Source organism: Apaloderma vittatum, unplaced genomic scaffold (assembly GCF_000703405.1).
Source record: "Apaloderma vittatum isolate BGI_N311 unplaced genomic scaffold, ASM70340v1 scaffold8058, whole genome shotgun sequence".
NCBI classification, from domain to species: Eukaryota; Metazoa; Chordata; class Aves; order Trogoniformes; family Trogonidae; genus Apaloderma; species Apaloderma vittatum.
The window spans coordinates 1-19,544 of record NW_009731176.1 but is presented as its reverse complement, the minus strand read 5'-3'; the positions used below and the strand labels follow the sequence as shown (position 1 = coordinate 19,544).

At 37.2% G+C, this 19,544-nt stretch overlaps 1 protein-coding gene across 1 annotated transcript in view; it reads right to left on the bottom strand.

Moving 5' to 3' along the window:
* Window positions 1-8,297, bottom strand: part of MICU3 (mitochondrial calcium uptake family, member 3) — a gene marked incomplete at its 5' end in the record, with an annotated part of 41,563 nt that extends 33,266 nt beyond the window's left edge. Inside the window, 3 exons of the mRNA XM_009875094.1 lie at window positions 3,482-3,560; window positions 4,189-4,220; window positions 8,144-8,297. Of these exons, the coding sequence (XP_009873396.1) occupies window positions 3,482-3,560; window positions 4,189-4,220; window positions 8,144-8,297 (265 nt within the window). The remainder of the gene's footprint in view (window positions 1-3,481; window positions 3,561-4,188; window positions 4,221-8,143) is intronic.
* Between the last annotated feature and the right edge of the window lie 11,247 nt (window positions 8,298-19,544).

Here is a 19,544-nt window from a genome sequence, read left to right as displayed (position 1 = left end):
TCTTTCCTAAGCCTGTAGCACTGCCTGGGGTTGTTGTGACCCAAGTGCAGGACGCGGCACTTGGCCTTGTTGAACCTCCTGCAATTAACTGGCCTCAGCTCATCGATAGAGCCTGTCCAGATCCCTCTGCAGAGCCTTCCTACCTGCCAGCAGATCAACACTCCCATTCAATCTGCAAATGACATTCTAAGCTTTTCATCTTTCATTAGAAGTCAAAGGCAGTCACAGTGTGGAATCGCACTTCCTTTTCTCTTCAGAAGTGATTAACGCAAAATATAAACTAGGGCTGAAGTCAATATCCAAATAGTATGTCTGGTACCATAAGCTGCACTTCTGCTTTTCCACCTCCCCAGAGATAACCTAGCAGAATGCCCATAAGCACCAATGAAGAGAAGCATCTTACAGTTCAGTAAGAACTGTAAGATGAATTACTTGAAGCTCTCCCAAAAGCCCTTAGCTCTAACGATCTTCAAGGCTTAACTACCAAAGCTGGTTCCTAATTTCTGACCAATTGATTTTGTCTGTCCTCCAAAACCAAAAGTGTTAAACCAGTCCATAATATCAGACTACTTCAAAGGACTAAAAAAAAAAAGTAATTAGATGCCTGAGAGTAAAGATGTCTATCAGCTGGGATTTTCAAAAGTTGCTGGCTCTCTCCTTGATTTCAGTCCAAGTCAGGTGCTAAAGTTTTTCAAAAAACACATATATCTTTGGATGTTTAATATCTTTTAAAATCTAACTTAACTGAATATGTGACAAACAATGTAAATAGTGATCTGACTTTTTTTCACTGAAAATCCTGTACAATTAAAACTCAAAGCATTATATCATTTATGTGGTTTTTACAATTATTGAACACATTTAACATCAGCACTTCCAACATTGCCGAAATAAAAAAAAAAACAACAAAAAAGCTCTACATTAATTCTGTCTTTAAGCAACACTCGGGAGGGAGATTTTCACATCTCAGCTGTATTTCTCTTGGATCTGTTCAAATGCCTCCCAAAACCTTCGATCATAAAATAGTCCTCCCCAAAAGCCCATTCTCCTGAGAAAGCCTTCAAGAGAATCAGGTCTCCTATCCCGGACCATAAAAGAAAAAATAACCAGCTGCAGAGATCTCCACAGGTATCACAGAGACTGGAATATAAAGGCAGTACAAAAGACAATAAAGTAAATTGTCTTTGGAACCAAATCGCAAACTAGAAAAAAATAAAAAAATGACTAAAGCCCTCAACTTTTACCAGCTGAAACACTGTCCTCCCAACTTCCACTCAATTCACTGCAACAAAAAAAGAAAAAAAAAGTATTTTCCCACCTTTTCATCCGAGAGCATATTTCAGTCTTCAGAACCAAGGTTTTACTAGTGCTAGTAGGTCTAGTTGGGAGGGTAAGTATTTTTAATATTACCTACTCTTTTCCCCAATTTACACATAACTCCACACTGAAGATTATCACAGAATAAATGCAGGCATTTAAGTAAAGCATGCTCAATGCTTTATCTTCTTGATTTTATACAGCAGCTTGCAGAAATTACTTTTCAAAGGCCTGCTTGAATCTGTTTGGACAAGCAGCTTCAAGAAATCAGATACCTCAAAGGTTCTCTTTCAGTGATGCAAAATGTTCTTTAATAGACAGTCAATAAAAGTAAATATGTATTTTTGTTTGTTTGGTGACACTTTTTTTATAAAAGAGAGGAAGAAAGTGTGATTGTCAAGTAGTTCATCATGGGTATGAAGACAGCAACATAAAAGGCCTTGAAAGGTTCTCTCCTTTTGTTTTTACCGGTATATTGTAGCTACAGGCAGACAGTTTCGGCTGATTGCTCTGAGTGCTACGGGAGAGAGGCTCTGAAATGAAGACTGAATGGCAAGAAAAGCTTACACTAAAATCAGCAAGAAGAGAGGGAGATCACTCAAGGGTAAAACATAAAAATAAAACTTATGGACAACTGGCATAAATCCATGTGGCTCATCTGATTTAAATGAATCTATGACAAAATAAATGGACATAAATTTTTGCTACTTGCTTCATATTAAAATGTGCATGCTTTAAACAAAATGAGTAAATTAATCTTGGATTTTTCATGTCATGTACAAAATAAATAAATATTAGAATTAAGGAGATCTTAATTCTATTGCTATTCCTTTCACTGGCTTACTGAATGACCTTATCAGTCATAAGCCACATCACCTTTTCTTATATTATCTATAAAATGGGATGATGGAATTCATTTTATCATAAAGCATGCTGAAAAGCTATATATTAAAGTTTATTACTAATTTCACCAGCCTATTACAGCAGTTTTGAGTCCTCTTATTCCATCAACTTCAGCAGAATTTCACTGGCAGAAAACTGGAGCAAGATACTGTTGAACCAACACTGCAAATAGACTTAAGCAACACTCAGATATGTTTTTTAACTGATAATGTATTAACAGATTCTGAAGCTGATTTTTTAAAAAGTAATTAGTATTTCAAGTGTCAGCTGTTCTGACTATATAGAGAGCAGCCTAGAGCAAGGAAATACAGTGCAAAGATTTGCCGCCTTCTGCCTTTCTGCCTCCATGCACTCTGAGAGTAAGTGCACACTTACTCCTTTAATAAATTTGAGCCACATTTGAATTATGTGAATCAATTATATGCACACATTTGATTGGAATTTTGCTGCTCACATGCTTAAATGTTAATAAAGTGTCTTTATTTTAGAGCAAGTATTTGCGGCTGTTTTTAAAAAACATTTAAAATCTCCATCAGATTTTTGCTATTCTGAATAAAAGTGAAGAAATATGTAGATTATTTATCATAAATAGCTTTTAAATGTCTGTATACAAGCCATCATAGGATTGTTGTTCTTCCTGTGTTCATCGATTTTGAAATAATAGAGCTTATAAAGTAAGAAAGAACAACAAAAATATCACAAAACAAGGAAACAAACAAAAAAAGCCAACCACCAAGCTCAGGAGTGCCTCTTGGCTCTTCCTTTACCAATAGTGGCAGTTTTAAAAGCTATCAAAGTCCTTATCTGCAAAATTTAAAGGGATATACAGCATTTCTGAAACTGTCTTTTTGTGTTGCGAAGGAAATGCTTGCTCAGTGATATAAGGTACCATTGCTGTCTTTAAAATAATCACAACATTGAACCTATTAAAAAAAAGTAAAGAGATACTGTGTCTGTATTAGAATATTCTATCTGTGGTCTATAGATCATTCTTCATTACAACAAATTGAACTTGAAACATCCAAACATCAGTTTACCAACTCTTAAGACACCAATTCACTTGAGGAGGCTAGCTATAAGATGGCATGATTAAAATGCTGTAGGGACTAAAGAAACTTTTCCATGCTGTAAAACTTAGAAAGCAACAAACGCTTTTTATCTTCTTGAAGATATGACTCAGATTAAAATAAACAACACTTTAGCCAAAATAAATTAATACAGGTAATAATTTGGTTCAGAAAAATAAATTCTTATCCCTCACCTTTCTCATTAAGATTACGGAAAAGTTTGGATGATCCTTTCCAAACCGGTGGTGTCTCCATAAGAATCTGATTCAGTTCCTAAAAATTAAGATTTAAAAAAGATAGAAGCATATATTTAAACACTTAATGAAGTATTTAACAGATTATGAGCAAATGCTAGGAAATCTATATAAAAAACAAGGAACTGCATGCAAATCTACCAGTGAACTTAACTTCAGTTTACCACAATGACTTTGTGAAGTACTCAAGCACATATACAAATTTTGCACACGTGATCATTCCAAGAATTGCTCATCTGCATGAATACTAAGTGTTTGCAGAGTTGGAGAGAGACATGTAACATATCTGCTGCTGAAATTACTCATTACTGCTTACATTCACTGAAGCCAATGGTAAGTCCCCCTGGATTTCAGTAAGGTTCTCATCCAACTTCCAAGCAACTGTTCTCTTAAAACACTCTACCTGAACTACGGCAAACTTCACCCATGAATATGAATGTACTTTACTTAAAATACAGGGATACAGACCAAGTCTTTTTGCAGTTGTACAAAGGTACAAAAAAATTAAAGTATCTAGCCTTTTTCTTTTCCTTTTAATTAAGACTAAAAGAGTTCCTTAATTTTCCTGTGAGAGTAGTTGACATAATGAAATAAAGTAATTCTGTCAAAATCTACAGTTGTAATACAGTACAGGAACTACCGCCCACCTGTTTTGAGAGGGATCGCCACTTCTTAGCACCTGCAACAAAAGACAACGTTACAAACAGACAGAATTTATGCCAACATGGTATCATAAAAATTAGACTGCATCTATACTGTGTTTCTAGCCAAAGAAAAGGTATTTTCCCTACGTCATGAGGCTAATTTTCAACCTAGTTCCAAAGAATTCTCTTTAGGTTATCAAAAAAGTAATTGGCCTAACACATAGCCAAACTTCTAAGAACCAATTCAGATGTACAGTTTTTAATCCAGCTCCACTTCAGTGAGAGAAAAGAACTTCTACCTTCAAATCACACCATTTAAACATTAAATGGTAAATAGAGGACATTCAAGTTAACCTGTGGTGTCAATATTCTGAAATGATTATTCAATATTACAATGAAGATTCTAGGGAGATCTGGATTCTGACCTGTGGTTGAGGGAATACATATGTCTTTTGAAGTAAATACAGAAAAATAAATCTTGAAACTACAGCAGGTGCTAAGCCACTCCTAATAACCCAGATTCATGCTCCCTTTTACAGTCTCTGTCAGGATGAATTTTTTCTAAGTAGTTTTAACAGTGTAGCTCAAGAGGGCTTTTTCAGCTCCGAACTGGAATTGCTTGTTAACACTGAAAATAGATGAGTAAGCCCAAGCAGATGCTTTCTTCCTAACACTTTAGATGTTGTCAGATGTGAGTATCTCTCTCTGTTCCTGGAGCCTGTCATCTAGAGATACTCGCACTTGAAAACAGTTGTCCACAGTCATCCAGGAATTCAAAACTTGAGGTCCACGACCACCCTCTCAAAGACAAACATTTGCAGAGATTCAATATTAAGATAAAGCACTGTATCACTTTTCACAAAGGTACGAAAAGCATAATATGTGGTCAAATTCATAACTTTGTGGTTGATAAAAGCTCATTTTTATAGAGCAAAATTCGCTATGGTATTACAAATCCCTTGCTCATGATGAACTCCATGCTCCATTAAATAATTACCAGGATATAGAAGCTACTCACTATGGTCTTCCATGAGTTCACAGTTACAAACTTACTGAAATCTTGGTTTTAAATCTCGGTAAAGGTTAGCACCAAGGCTGTCACAAATGCCACTCTAACTACTGTGGAGTTACATCGAATATCATCGTAACACGAGCTAACAGTCTTGCACTTACTTTTCGGGTTAATATTTTTATTTCATTTAAAATCTTGTGGCAAAATATTAAATAGAAACACCCCAAAACAACCTCACTTGCTATACAAATTGATATATGTTTATGCCTACCATAAAAAAAACTTGGAGGATAAATATATCTAACTTTCCAATCAGATAATTTCCCAGTCTCATACATTACAGATAGATTTTCTTTCTAGATAAGCAAGTGAAGATTTATGTGCATATACATGCTTCTTACAGCTCAGTATTAGGCTAAAATAACTATAGTTAGAGCTAAAGGGAACAAAATATATTTCTTCTTCTCTTAATTGGATTTCTAAATACATAAACATGATAAAAATGTATCAAGTATGACTGTTAAAAATCTATTTTCCCAAATGAAAGACTGCATCATAAAGGCAGAAGCAGCAACTTGATTATAGCATTTATTTTATGTTTTTTTATAATAACCGCCTGTAGTCAAAAGTCAGATTTTATAAAAGAAAATATACTCTTACCATGTTAGTTAGTGTTTAATCAAAAAAAGGAAGTGAACACCCTCTTGACTTTTGTAGGGTTTACAAGATTTCCAAAGTAAATCAATCACAATAGACGCATTCACTCCATTCACAAATCTCATTCAGGTCTAGTATTATTAGCTTTTCTATAAAGCAGACATAAAGAGCTACTATTATTACTCTTCAAAGGGCTTTTTGACAAAACTCAAGACCTTTCTTGTCTTCACTATAAAAGAAAACCCAACAGGTGGATGTTCTTTTTTTTTTCCTGCAAACTATAGATGCTCTAGTATGTCAGCCTGAATGGACCAAAATATTTACAACTTGCAATTTACTTGCAAAATTATCCAAAAGTACAAAACGAGATGTTTAGAATGACTTATTTTGTTCAGATAAATACCTTCTCTAAACTTACTACCTTCGATAGAGCAAGACAAAAAAATTAAGACTTGCCCAAACTGACAAAGCAGTACTTTCACAGAGCTGCAGTACAAAGGCTAAAATTAACATAGTCAGGGACCAGAAGCGGGAAATGATAATCTGCAGGTTATTGACCCAACGTCCCAGACAATATGACTTCCACTACAATGAAATCATCTGCTTCTACTTAGCTACAGCCTCCTACACTCATTCCTTAAAATAATTTTTTCAGTCATGTAATCTGTGATACTAGTTTGTAAAACTGAAGGACACCCAGGTTACTTATGCTTTCAGTCTCAGAGGTGAACTGGGTGCACATGAAGGATTTTGATACGAACAAGCTTTGCTACGTTGAACTCAGAAGGGTGCCAGATCTATTCTCCTTTGGCATGAGATTAACAGAATGTCTTTGTGAGCTTGATGCTTTTTGGCTTTGTTTTGTTTTAAAATCTGAATACTTGCTGTGAGAGAGGAAGAAGCATAAATTTCGTTAGCATGGAAAAATCTTAATAGCAAATCATTTATGTAGTGTGGTCAAAGCAGTCATACTGTCATAAAATGGAGTTAAAATGAAACATTCAACTGATGTCCAGTATCTGGCACAAATGCTTCATAACCATACATGGAGAAATCCAATCCCATTGTAACATAAAAAAAGGAAGACTTGGAGATCTGGGCAAAGGAAGTAGATACAAAGTGCTGATGTGTATTTGCCTTAACTTCTGTGATAGGGAATCTGCTTCCTCTCTTTTAACTGCAGGGCAAAAGAAGAGAATGAATATTTGCTTTCTGGTAAGAGTTTCAAAGTTTTGTAAATTTTCACCATGTAAGCTCTATCTTCTGTCTCTCTGTTACAATGAGATTATCTCTTTATTCTAAAGTTATAGAAGTTTTGATCACTGATGTGCCATGGCTTAATTCTTTTCTCTTGTTTAATTACTATTAAGAGAACAAAGGGGGAAAACCTAACCTCTGCACAGAGCTTTAAGGTCTCCTCTGACTGTTTTAGCTGCTTTTGACTATTCTCTATGCTAGTTTTGTGGTATACACTTTTAGGAATAAAGACCTAAGGTGAGTTATTATACATGTCACACCTGAGCAGAGATATTCACGTTACCCAGAAGCTGCTGCTACCAATGCACAGCAACCCTGAGGGCCAGGAAATCAAACTAGATCAGAAATGGATCACCTTACTATTTAGTCACTCTTTGATACTTGAAGGGAAAGTTTTACAATAAGTGAACCAGAGCTGATAGTTTATTTTTCTTTAATTTAATTAACACATAGTGCTACCTCTGGCAACTTTTAAGTGTAGAAAGTGGATCCCCTGGGGGACTGAAACTCTTACTCAAAGCATGTTGTTTAGAAAGCCATGATATGGTTATAAAACCTCTGTAGGGCAAAAAAGCCCAACGCAACATGATAGCAGATGACAATTTAAGATGGCAAAAACTGCAAAACAATGTCATCCTAAATTATTTAGGGAACTCTTATCTTGTCTGCCTAATTACACAGAAACCATACAGAGGAGAAGGAGGAAGCAAGAGTTTTACAGCATCACTGGCCTGCTCAGAAATAAACCCTGACTGTGTCAATGCAAGTGGTATAAACTGTCTTTCATGCCTGTCAATCTGTCTGTGACCTCTAAGATAAGAATGTTTAATTAATGACTAGTATACAGATGTTTACAATCTAATAACAATCAGGATACTGACTGTATGCACTTGGACATCATTAAATTTCTGAAAGATGCAGTAACCTTTTCACCACACTCAAACAGAAACAGTAACCAAAAGCAAATGGAAAAATAAAATACACCACTGACATTTTCCTTAGCAATTTTATCAATATAAAATTCCTGCTTACATTTCGGTTCATCACTTGTGACAGCCTGAATGAAGTCATATGGAGTCATGTACAGCTGTCCTTCAAATTCTAAACTGGCAAACCTACGAAACCGCTGCTCCCGCGGAGTTGCATAAAGGTGTAAATCTTCAACATCTGATCTGTTTTCTGTAACCTTCAAAGACAGAAGGACATAATTTTAACGTATGAAACAAGTTTCAGTTTACAATTGCCACTGCCATTCACCATAAAGAAACTCTAAATGTAAATGTGGTAACTTGTAAAGTGAAATGCATACAAACACTTTTGTATGGTAAGAGCTGAAACTAAAGTCAGGATTTCACTGCTGTCATTTTCACTCTTTTACAATTTTAGCATTAAAATTTTTGACACTACTCAAACTCAGAAAAAGAAGAAAAAAAGATTAAAAAATAATATAACTTAGGCTCTTGAATAATAGAAAAAAGGGCAACTTTAACTCCAGGAAGTCCATGTAACTTCAGCAGTCAGACTTTAAACAACTCCGCTAAAATTATTTCAGTTGTCTGACATTTCCAGAAGAGAACAGAATAACACTTTTTTAATACTGCTTCTTAGTGTAGAGCGCAGCTGTTGACAATAACAAGCAAGACAGCTCCATAACAAACTCCAGTGTAAATCTTCTGTGGATGCCACTACTGCAAGTATCCAATGCAACTAAAACTACCATACTTGGGGGAACAGAAGAGCGTAATTATTCCTCCAGAATTACAGAAGCACTGCATGGTATTAAGTTCATAACTCATGAGAGCTTGAAGATGCCAGGAGTTTCTTGTATATCATCCAGCTGATTTACATGTGAACTTAGCAGGACAAAACTGTTAAGTGTTCTGAATTATTACAGATCTATGTCGCACTGTCAAGCCTTTTACCAGAAAATACACTATTGCTATCCGAAAACATTCTTTAGCCTACAATAAGGCAAGCTCCTCTATGGAATCAGTATCTTGAAGAAAATATAAATATCTTTAGCTCTTTTCAGAGATGAAAAAACCAAACCCAAACAGTTTCAAAAAAGGAAGAGCAATGATACAGCTAACTTCTCCCAGCATGTTAAAATCCTTATCAATAAATATGCCAAGCTGCAGCTATGCTCACTGTTCTTGTCATTTCATACAGTATCCCTAAAATTCTTCAGGTGGCAAATTAAGGAAAGGCAGTAAGTAGCTCACGGTTTGACTAATGTTTACGCTTTCATTTAACACCTAAGAAATCAGCCAAATCCATTTTGTTTTTCAGAGAGACATCTAAACACGAAGAAATGTTGGGAGATGTCTGCACTTGCTGTCCGCTAGCAGTCCCCAGCTACAAATGGCAATTGTTTTTTTCCAAAACTTTTCTGAGAGTAGGTTTCATATTTCAGCAATTAGAAGCAAAGGCACACTTACACTGGGCAGTCAAAAATGCACACTCACTCTCCTCCTGCTTTGCAATGTCCTTAAAAAAATAAAATATTAGTAAGACTACTGCAGGGAAATGAAATTTTATGTCCTCAGTTCCAAGTAGGAGAGTAAATTACATTTGTAAAACAGACACATCAAATGTGTCTACAAGAGGTCAAAAACTTTATATTTCAGGAAAAAAAAAACCACAAAAAATCATATGTACAGTCACAGTGTAACAGAAGACTCTTAATTTCTTTATTTTATACATTGGAGCCTTAGTACTTCAATACTTCATATAGGACTTTTAAGCTGCCTTCTAGAAAGAAAAAGAAACTACTGACACTGTTCTCTTTCTGGACTGTCTCCAGTCTTTTTGAAATTATTGCTTCTAGCATCGCGTACATGTGAAAACATTTCATTTCAATGGAAAAAATGTCACACAAAGTAACAGAAATGCTTATGCAATCATTTAATTTTCAATAGACTGATCTCCATACAAATATTCTGCACTTCTGCCTGAGAAGCAGCTTTAAAGCAGTGGTTTTTATCATGTTCAGATGATTACCGAATTAAATATGGGGAGTAAAAAATAAAAATCTAACAGCCAGACCCACAAGCTCACCTTAGAATGAGAGAAAAAAAAAAAGCTGAATTCTCTTCTGACATACTCACATGCAAGTCAAAATATTTCTGTCCTATCTCACTGTTTGAATACTATGGGCTTACTGATCCTTCAGCAGTCCAGTGGCATTCAAGCTATGCCTTCATGTGGCATTTACGTGACTCAATTGTTTTGACAGAGCTTGTAGCAACAAAAGTGATTATCCCCGTATTTGAAGTTTAATAACCTATCTTACTTATTTTTGATACATGTTATTTATCACTATTACAAACATGCTTCTAAATACATGAATGTCACAAACCTGCATAATAAAATTATTTCTGCAAAGTCAGTTTTCAGTAGAGAAACTGCTTCAAGGCCATATTACACATGCAGTATGTATAATCAATTGCAATCGGTCATAATCAATCATACATAATCAAGAGAATCTGTAGCTAAGGTATCACTCAAGAAATAACAACTTAGTTTTGATCACTGTTAGTATGTGGACAGCATGTTGAGATTCTTTGCTCTCAAGGAATTCCCACTATCTCAGGTACTGGTGCTCAATATTTCGCTTGAGGTGCTTAGAAAAGCATTTGCTAAATTCTCAGACACATTTCAACATTATCGTAAGCACTCCATGCTACTACAAGTACAAAATAACATACTGCAAACATGGAATTTTCAAAGCACACTTAAACTTAACTCATGTCAGTACTCCAGTCCGCAAAACCTTAATTTCTGCCTCATTTTAGCCAATCTACAGTTCCCCTCTGGCTATATAGCAACAGCTATAATTCGTGCTCTGGCTCAAAGGCCTTGGAACCTGACAGGAGCACAGCCTACCACCAACAAGAGCAGTACTCCCCTGCATGCCCTTGTTCTACCACTTCAGATTCATTTTTCCAAGGGTCAAATTGGATAAGGGAACTGGCCTGACTGAAAACTTTTTGTTTTGGTGGCGTCATTTATTTTAAGCCATATAAATGCCTGGATCTATCCCACAAGAACAGTTATTTGCTTCAAAACCTAGGCCGCAGAACTTGCACCTTATGGAAAAGAAAGTATTACCTGTTCCAGCAACAAGTTCTACCTACTTCAAGTGAAAATGAGGAGAAAACTGCAAGCTTAAGCCTGATTTCAGTCCGAGGAACAAAAATGCCACTTCATTCTGAACTTTTTGGTTTTATCTGATAGAATCAAAACAAGTTGTTTCTGCTATTGATCCAATGCAAATTCAAACAAACATACTCAGGGCTTAACATGTATTCACTGGTTCATTTGCCAAATGTTCAAATAAAAGCAAGGTTTGGCTGCAGAAGACTCCAGGCATACCCCTTAGCAAGCTGACAAAACCATCTTTAAGAACAATATTATTTTTTGTCCAAAATTCCTCTTTAGAGCTTTCCTTCTTCTATTACTGCTTATCAGTTTATGGAACACAGAGCAACCATAAGTTTCTTGCATAAAAGCTGCAATTATTAGGAACTAATCAATACACTAATTAAAAGCCAAACCATTCTAAAGTATGGTCTCAATTTGCACCTCTTCAGGCATTCATTTAAAAAATACATACCAATGACATGTCTCCCATTTTACCCAAAATTACCAAATCATAACCCAGTGAGGCAAGTATGACAATACTATTGACGTCAACAGTTCTTGCTTGATTTAGTTCATATTTATGTCCAAGTCAGGCAATCTTTACAATTCAGCAGCATTAGTGTCAAATCCAATGGACACATGAACTACACACAGAAAATAAATGTTGAATACCTCAGGGAAGTTACTGTTGGTGGAGTGAACAGGATTCAGTAAGGTTCCAATTTCTATTTGAAGTTCCAAGAGCTTATCCAGACTAAATCTCTCTGTAATTGCCAACAATCTTCAAAAACCATCATGAAAGTACATCTCTTTGACAAACAGAAGAAGGGAGATTTTTCATGCTTCTGTTTACTAATCCTCTTGGCAATCCTGCCTACTAATTACTATGATCTTGGATCATGTCATGGTACTCTGCCGTTTAAAAACCGGACACTGCCATTTCCTTGAAGTAGATGTCACATATCTCCCAAGTATTATCTTAATTTTAGACATTGCAAGTCAGCTCTGGTTTACCTGCACATGTACACCCATCTACTTTGTTATTAGAACTTTTAGGAGGGGGAAAAAAAACAACAAAACAACCCCACAGCTGAAATCAAGAATCTAGCTGGCAGCCAGAATTTCCACCTTTCCAACTTCATAACTCACAAAGGTCATAAAAAGAGGTAAGACTGAAACTCATCAACAATCACAAGAAAGGTATAATCTTTTCACTATGTTAAAAAAAAATCTAAGCATTAACAGCTGTAATCAAACAGCTCGTGGTTATGATCCTTCCGCCCTTCTTCCCTCAAACTCTGGAACCTTGTTGTTCCACATTCCACCGCCCACCCCGCATCCTTCTGTACCAGACCCCTGCAGAAAGAACACAGCATCTTTATGGGGTGCTGCTATACATGGTCTTGGCTTCCATCTGCATTCTGCAAAAGCAAGAACAGAGACTCTGGGGCTCTTCTAAATCAGCTGAAGAGAAAAATATATCTTGGCCTATTCTCTTGCTGTTCCCTAACACAGAAATGTAGACACACACAGCTAATTCTCACAGAGAAGACATTTCAAAGCACTTTCTAAAATGGATTAAACAGATTCAGCGCTTACATGCAAAGCACCACTAGGCAAAAGAAACAGAGGGAAATAGTTACCATAACAAAGTCCATTCTAACATCGGCTTACCAAAACGAGGTAAAACTTAAACTGAAGATCAAATAATAATTCCGCAGGGTACTTTTCTGAATGGAGTATCAGTCTTTAGTTATGTGTGCTTTCATTGTAAACCGATGCTACAAACATACTACAAATAGCCTAAAATACCTGGAATAGGCCTCAAAAGTTTCAAATGCAAATGCTCTCCCTCTAATATACTTCAAGGACTTAACATAATTCCTAAAAACTATTTTCTAAAAGTACTGTATTTAGAGAGGGACATCTAAAGCTGCAATAACACGACCACACGTCTCGCAGAGTAGCAGTCCTTCAGATAAAGGTCTTTCTTACAGACACTCAACATTTTTAAGTCAATCAACTTTGAAAGCGTTCCTCACAGAACCTCTTCTAGAGTGATAATTCTGCGTATTTTCTCCCTCTATTCACAGCAAAAAGTGAAGAAAAGCTAGGCCTTCTATCGTGTGAAATTCCCATTCCCGTTTTGGGTTAATCTATCATGTACTGTGTCTACCAACGAAGACAAGTAAAAATGCCCTGAATGTCCAGTGCTCTCACCGAAGGTTTCCACATATTACTTGAACTTCCCTGAAGCATCGTATAATCTCTATTTCTGGTCCTATGTTGATCTTAATGGGTCTCTTACCTCAGAGGTATGACCTGTCTGAATTTAGTATAACATGAATTCACCTGTATTGCCTTCTCACGAAATCCATGCAATAACTCCACTTCGCAATAAGATGGCCTAACACAGGACATGAGCTCAGAGAGCTTAAAATAACTAAAATTTTGCAGTAGTTAGGACCTCAAACAATCTGAAAATATCAAAAAAACAGTAATGATATGGCTCAGGTGCTGTCAAAGTAAAGTGCAGAAGATAAAACATGACATCATTAGCTTTTCTATTAAAAACCACAAAATAAACGTTCTTTGCCAAGTGTTACTCTCCTATTACATTTAACAATTCAGAAGTTCTATTCTGTGGCAAAAGTCTTCCCACAGAAACAAGCTTAAATGCCAGATACAGGATTTTTTACTTGAAAATTAGAAAAACTGTTGTCTACAATCTCATAAAGCTCTGCAGAAGAAATCTGCAAGAATCTATTACCAAAATCCAGAACAATACTCCAACTTCCAGACTCTGAGGTTATCTACAAATATTGTAAAATATTTTACAAAGCAAATAGGCAAAAGGAAACATGCTGTGAATGCATGCAGATGAAGCAAAAAGCTCCAACAGTATCACATAAAACTCCACAACTTTGTTGTGTTCCGAGTTAAATCAGTGTTCTCTTGTGTCTTCCAACTGAGATAAAGGTGAGACTATTTTAGCTAAGGAAGCCAACACTTACTACTAAAAGTACCTTTTGCTTGCAGTCCAATATATGTTTTTTTCCAGTAGTTTCATCTTTAACTAAATTATTTCAAGTGAGTGAGTTTCTTTGAATTTTAGCTTGCAAAGTAATCTGTCTTCCATCAATGAGAATCTGTGCAAATTATTAAAATAAAAGGTTTTCAAAGCAATGTTGTTCCTTACTTCCTTCGTTTATATTTGACTTCAGGCTTAGTTAATATGCTCCCATGTAGATAAAAGTAGCACAATTTTGTTTTCATGCTGGGTGGCCAAAAGGTTAAACGTCAAGTTCCCAGTGTGGGAAAATCCCAAAGTAGGCAAAACTGTTTTGATGCTTACTGACGTTATATTTCTAGCAGACTACTTAGATGTAGTACAGCCAACAGCTCTGTTAGTTGATCCTGCTCTACTGAGATAAGTAGGTTATTATATTAAAATATTTACAAGCACAGGAAGCTGGAATGTGTTTAAAATGCTGTAAAAAGGGCTCTGTTCAAATACAATTCTGTTACAGGAAATCCTTGGGGTAACAATGTTTATCTGCAAGCAGAGCTATTCCAGAAATCCCCCAAAACAGGTATCATGCTACAATATTCTCCAATCATCCTTCTTACGTTAGTTTCATATATAAGTTATTTAACTCTAGCAGTTCTCCAAGAAGCTTTAGTCAGTGTGTATATCCTGCTATACATGTCCATACGCTTTGCTGCCTGAGAGACTAAAACATACTAGTAGCTCCATCTGTCTGTCCCATACATGCCTCATCCTTCTGTAACATCTTGAGGAACACAGCATTAAAGCCGAGAGGGAAGCTTTCCTTTTCCCTCAGCACGGCTCTCCCTCGCCACCTGGCTGGCAAGCAGTGCCCTTCTCAGGATGATGACAGTGAGGAGCTTCGGATGTCATCAGCCAAAGAGCAAACCACCTTCCCACATTTGGCAACCAACCTACAACACGGGAAGCACAATGCTTAAAAAAAAGTTAGCTACAAGTGGTTCCTGTAAAAATGATGCTTTAAGCATCTCTTGGAACAGCATCCTCCTTGAGCCGGCAGGAGAAACCTCCTCTCTAGGGGACTCTGTCTTACTTTCTGGAGTTGAAGTCTTGTTCTTCAATTCACAGAGACTGAAATACATGATGTAATCCACTTAGAAATGTGCTGCTACAAATAAACCTGACCTTTGAGTATTTGTGACAAAGAGAGAGTTAGGCAGTACTGCTGAAGTACTAAAAAACCACACCTCTAGAAACATCCAAAGTATGCAGTTTCCCTCACCTGGGAACAAGTGTCCCTTCAAGAAACATGATAAAGTACATATTCTGTCTCTCCGTGCCCCCCTTTTAATTCCTAAATCACCTCCAAAGCATCTCTGAGGGAAGTGATTCTCTGAGAATATTTCATAAAAATAAATAGAGAACTGGAGTTACCTACATTCACACAATGACAACATGATTACATAAAAGATCTCTTTGGAGTACAAAGAGGCATGACCGGTATTTCCAAATTCCCAAATTTTAGTTAATATTTACAAGTGACACTGGAATTTCAGAACTAAGGAACACAGCAGCAATGAACTACAAAACAAATGCAAATTCCTCTGAAGAATTCTGACACCAGATAACATTTTTCTAAAACTGTTATATTTCTCTGGAAAAAAAAAAAGATACGCAGCTGTTCTGACAAGGTAAATACTTCATATGCAGTTATGTTGGATCAGGGTTTTTCTTGGGTCAATACTGTTCTCAGTTGTCAGTACAGAGAATCTGTATCAAAACAGCAGTTCTTTCAAAAAGTTTACTGCTCTGTGTAAGCATCTCCTAGACTTTAAAGGAGCTGTCTGTTAATAGAGCTCTCCAGTCTTCACCAAAACCATCAAAAATCAGCAGGTCTGAGTGCAGAATTTTACCTTAGTTCTGAAATCTTACGTGGCAGCAACCCTGGAATGAAAATTTTTCCTTCATTACAGTGTCCAAGATTTTGCTCCGGGTAATCACATATAAAGCCCTGGTCCTCAGGGCTGGAGTTATTCTCAGAACGTATCTGGGAAATGGAAATCTTGTAAGGAGCTTAGCTTCAAACTGCTTCTCTAACAAATCTTACTCTCCACCCAAACACCTCCAATGATACGCCTTTTTTTACTGACCACATTAAATTTGTCTGTTCAAAAAGTCTGCCGCACCACTGATCCCATGTTGCTGAGATAAATCACACACATGACTTGATTTGTAGCAAACAGCATCATCTCACTCACCTGTGCATAAATTCACAAATCTGTCACTTATCAGGTTTCATAATGTTAAAAGTTTCACAGAACAGGGAGAAAGATCTGCAGGCCATTCTGAGACTATTTCTCTAGGAGACTCAAACATAGTTACTCTCAAAAGATAGACCTAATTTCTGAACTGGCTAAGAATGGGAATCCCATCAACATCTATGTTATCAACAGTGTTAGTCCTGGAATCTGAAAGTCTTTTAAAAAATTATTGTTTCCATAAATACTAGAGCATCAGTAAATATTAGATGGTAGCAGTACGACAAAAGAAGTAATTATCAAGGTATATACAGTAACCTTACATTCTTAAATATTCCATAAATACTGCCAAGCTTTATTTGGACTCAGTGACAGAAACTCAAGAAAAGTAACCCCTATGGATACTGACTGGGCCCAGCACAATTCTTAGGATACTTTCACAGGACATAGGAACATTACCTGGAAGCAGACCTGCAAAAGTCAAGATGTAAACTAGGTTAACCCTCCTTTTATAGCATTTACGGGGATCAGAAACCTATTCTGCTGTCTGCTGGAACTGCTTAGGTGAAAAAAGACGACCATTCCACTTAATGGCATCCTCGGATGTATCAGAAGGGGTGTGGCTAGTAAGTTGAGAGAGGTCCTCCTGCCCCTCTACTCTGCCCTGGTGAGGCCACATCTGGAATATTGTGCCCAGTTCTGGGCCCCTCAGCTCAAGAGAGACAGGGAACTGCTTGAGAGAGTCCAGCGCAGAGCCACAAAGATGATGAAGGGAGTGGAACATCTCCCTCATGAGGAAAGGCTGAAGGAGCTGGGTCTCTTTAGCTTGGAGAAGAGGAGGCTGAGGGGTGACCTCATTAACGTTTATAAATATGTCAAGGGGGAGTGTCAGGAGGACAGAGTCAGGCTCTTTTCAGTGATGTCAATGACAGGACAAGGGGCAATGGATACAAGCTGGAGCACAGGAGGTTCCACAAAAACATCAGGGAAAACTTTTTCACTGTGAGGGTGACAGAGCACTGGCACAGGCTGCCCAGGGAGGTTGTGCAGTCTCCTTCTTTGGAGACTTTCAAACCCCATCTGGACATATTCCTGTGTGACCTCCTGTAGGTGATCCTGCTCTGGCAGGGGGGTTGGACTAGATGATCTTTCAAGGTCCCTTCCAACCCCTAACAGTCTGTGATTACACTTATACAAAAATTCACCTCACCATTCAACTGTCTTTATCTCAACCCGCAAGTTTTGTCACTACCCTTCCAATTCTTTCCTCCACTCCACTGTAAGGGGGTGAGTAAGCAGCTATGTGTGGCTATGTGGTGGCTGCTGGCCAGGGTTAAACCCCCAAAATATGGATAAGACAGCCATAGTTACTGTGAATACACTTTGAATATCTGAATACTTTACATTGTGATACTCTTTTTAAGTTATAAACTTACTACACGTTAACTCCAAAAACTGAAATTATCCACCATCAATTAATGTTTTCAAATAATTTTTTTTGAACGGAATCAAAAACCACAGGAGGAGATAGATTTTATTTTACCCACATTAGAACATTTTAAAATTTTTAAAGAATCTCCAGTAATTCCAAGTTTTAAGGGAAAGGATTTCAAGTTTTGCAGGGGCTAGTCACTTTTTAGTGTCACGACTGTTTTTTCTCAGTTTTTCTGTTAAGAAGCAAGTAAGTTATGAGCCTATGTAAGCCCTCACCCCAAATTACTCAACTTGCTAGCCAAGTCCCCTAAAATTTCAACATGCTGTACCATCATTCCAGGTCAGAGCTACAGGGCTGATGCAAGAAACATTCAGTGTAACTGCTTCTACCAGCTGCTGTAGATCTCTACAGTAAGATGTTGAGAGCAAAGACATCACCTGCTTCTTGCTTCCAATCATCCAAGTAAACAGCATCTGGGAAAAGCACGCTGCTGAAGGAAAGGTTAAAGGAAGAAGTATTCAAATATAAATATTAGGATGAAGCAGAAAAGTCTGGACTGACTGGAAGAAAAAAGATGTTGAATGATTTGCCTTGCTGAAATGAAAAGCAGACTGAGACTGGAAATGAAATGGGGAGCTAGGGAAATAGGAAAGCAGGAGATGGACAAACCTAGAAAGCCCCAGAAAATGTGCATCAAGAATCAAAGAGAAAGTCTTTGACTCCTCCTTAGTCTTCAAAAGGCAGCTGGAGAGGATCCCAAGATACTTGAGCCTCATTGTTCTTTGTTGGTCATGACAGAAAAATTGGACAAGATAGAAAAAAAACTTCACTTCCTAGTAAAGCATGCATGACATTTCCATCAAACTCACCTATACAGAAACGGCAGGCTATCATTCCCCAGCCATGAGTCCAAAGACACTCTGCAGTAGATCCAAGAGCTCCAACCTCAATCCTAGTAACACTGGTATTTACACGACTTTTCCTGACAGAATTTTCTACTTTTAACAGTATTATGGTTTTTTAAACCTAAACACTACTAAGCTTGTAAGCTCAGCACTTAAAATTAGCATTTTAAAAAGTTAGTATCACTCAGACAACATAATTCAGTCTTAAGTAAAGGACATTACAATACAATACTATTGCAGAATACCATGAATACCATTCCATGCAATTTGAACACAATATTTATATCCTTTTTTTCCTTCCCACTGGAAGACACTTCCAGAGGTGTTTTAGAAACCTATAGAGAAAGAGTTGGTGCTCAACAGAGGTCTAGAGGGCAATAATTAATCAAGTACAGATTGCAGACAGAGCTCATGGTCAAACTACACCAGTTAGATCCAGTATCAAACTATGGTATTTCCATACGAGCCCTTCTGGCACATGAAAATCAATAGTAAAAAGACCCCATAGGATGCCACTACCTCAGAGCAAAAATCCCACAGCTCTTGAATCCCCATTTTTGGAGGGCTTCAACTTAAAGGGTATTTTTCCAGGGACAGCCCTGCAGGCGCGGAGCCGAGCCCGGGGCTCACAGCAGGAGGCTCAGGGCAGGCGACGCCACACGGAGAGCCCCGCTCCCCCCAC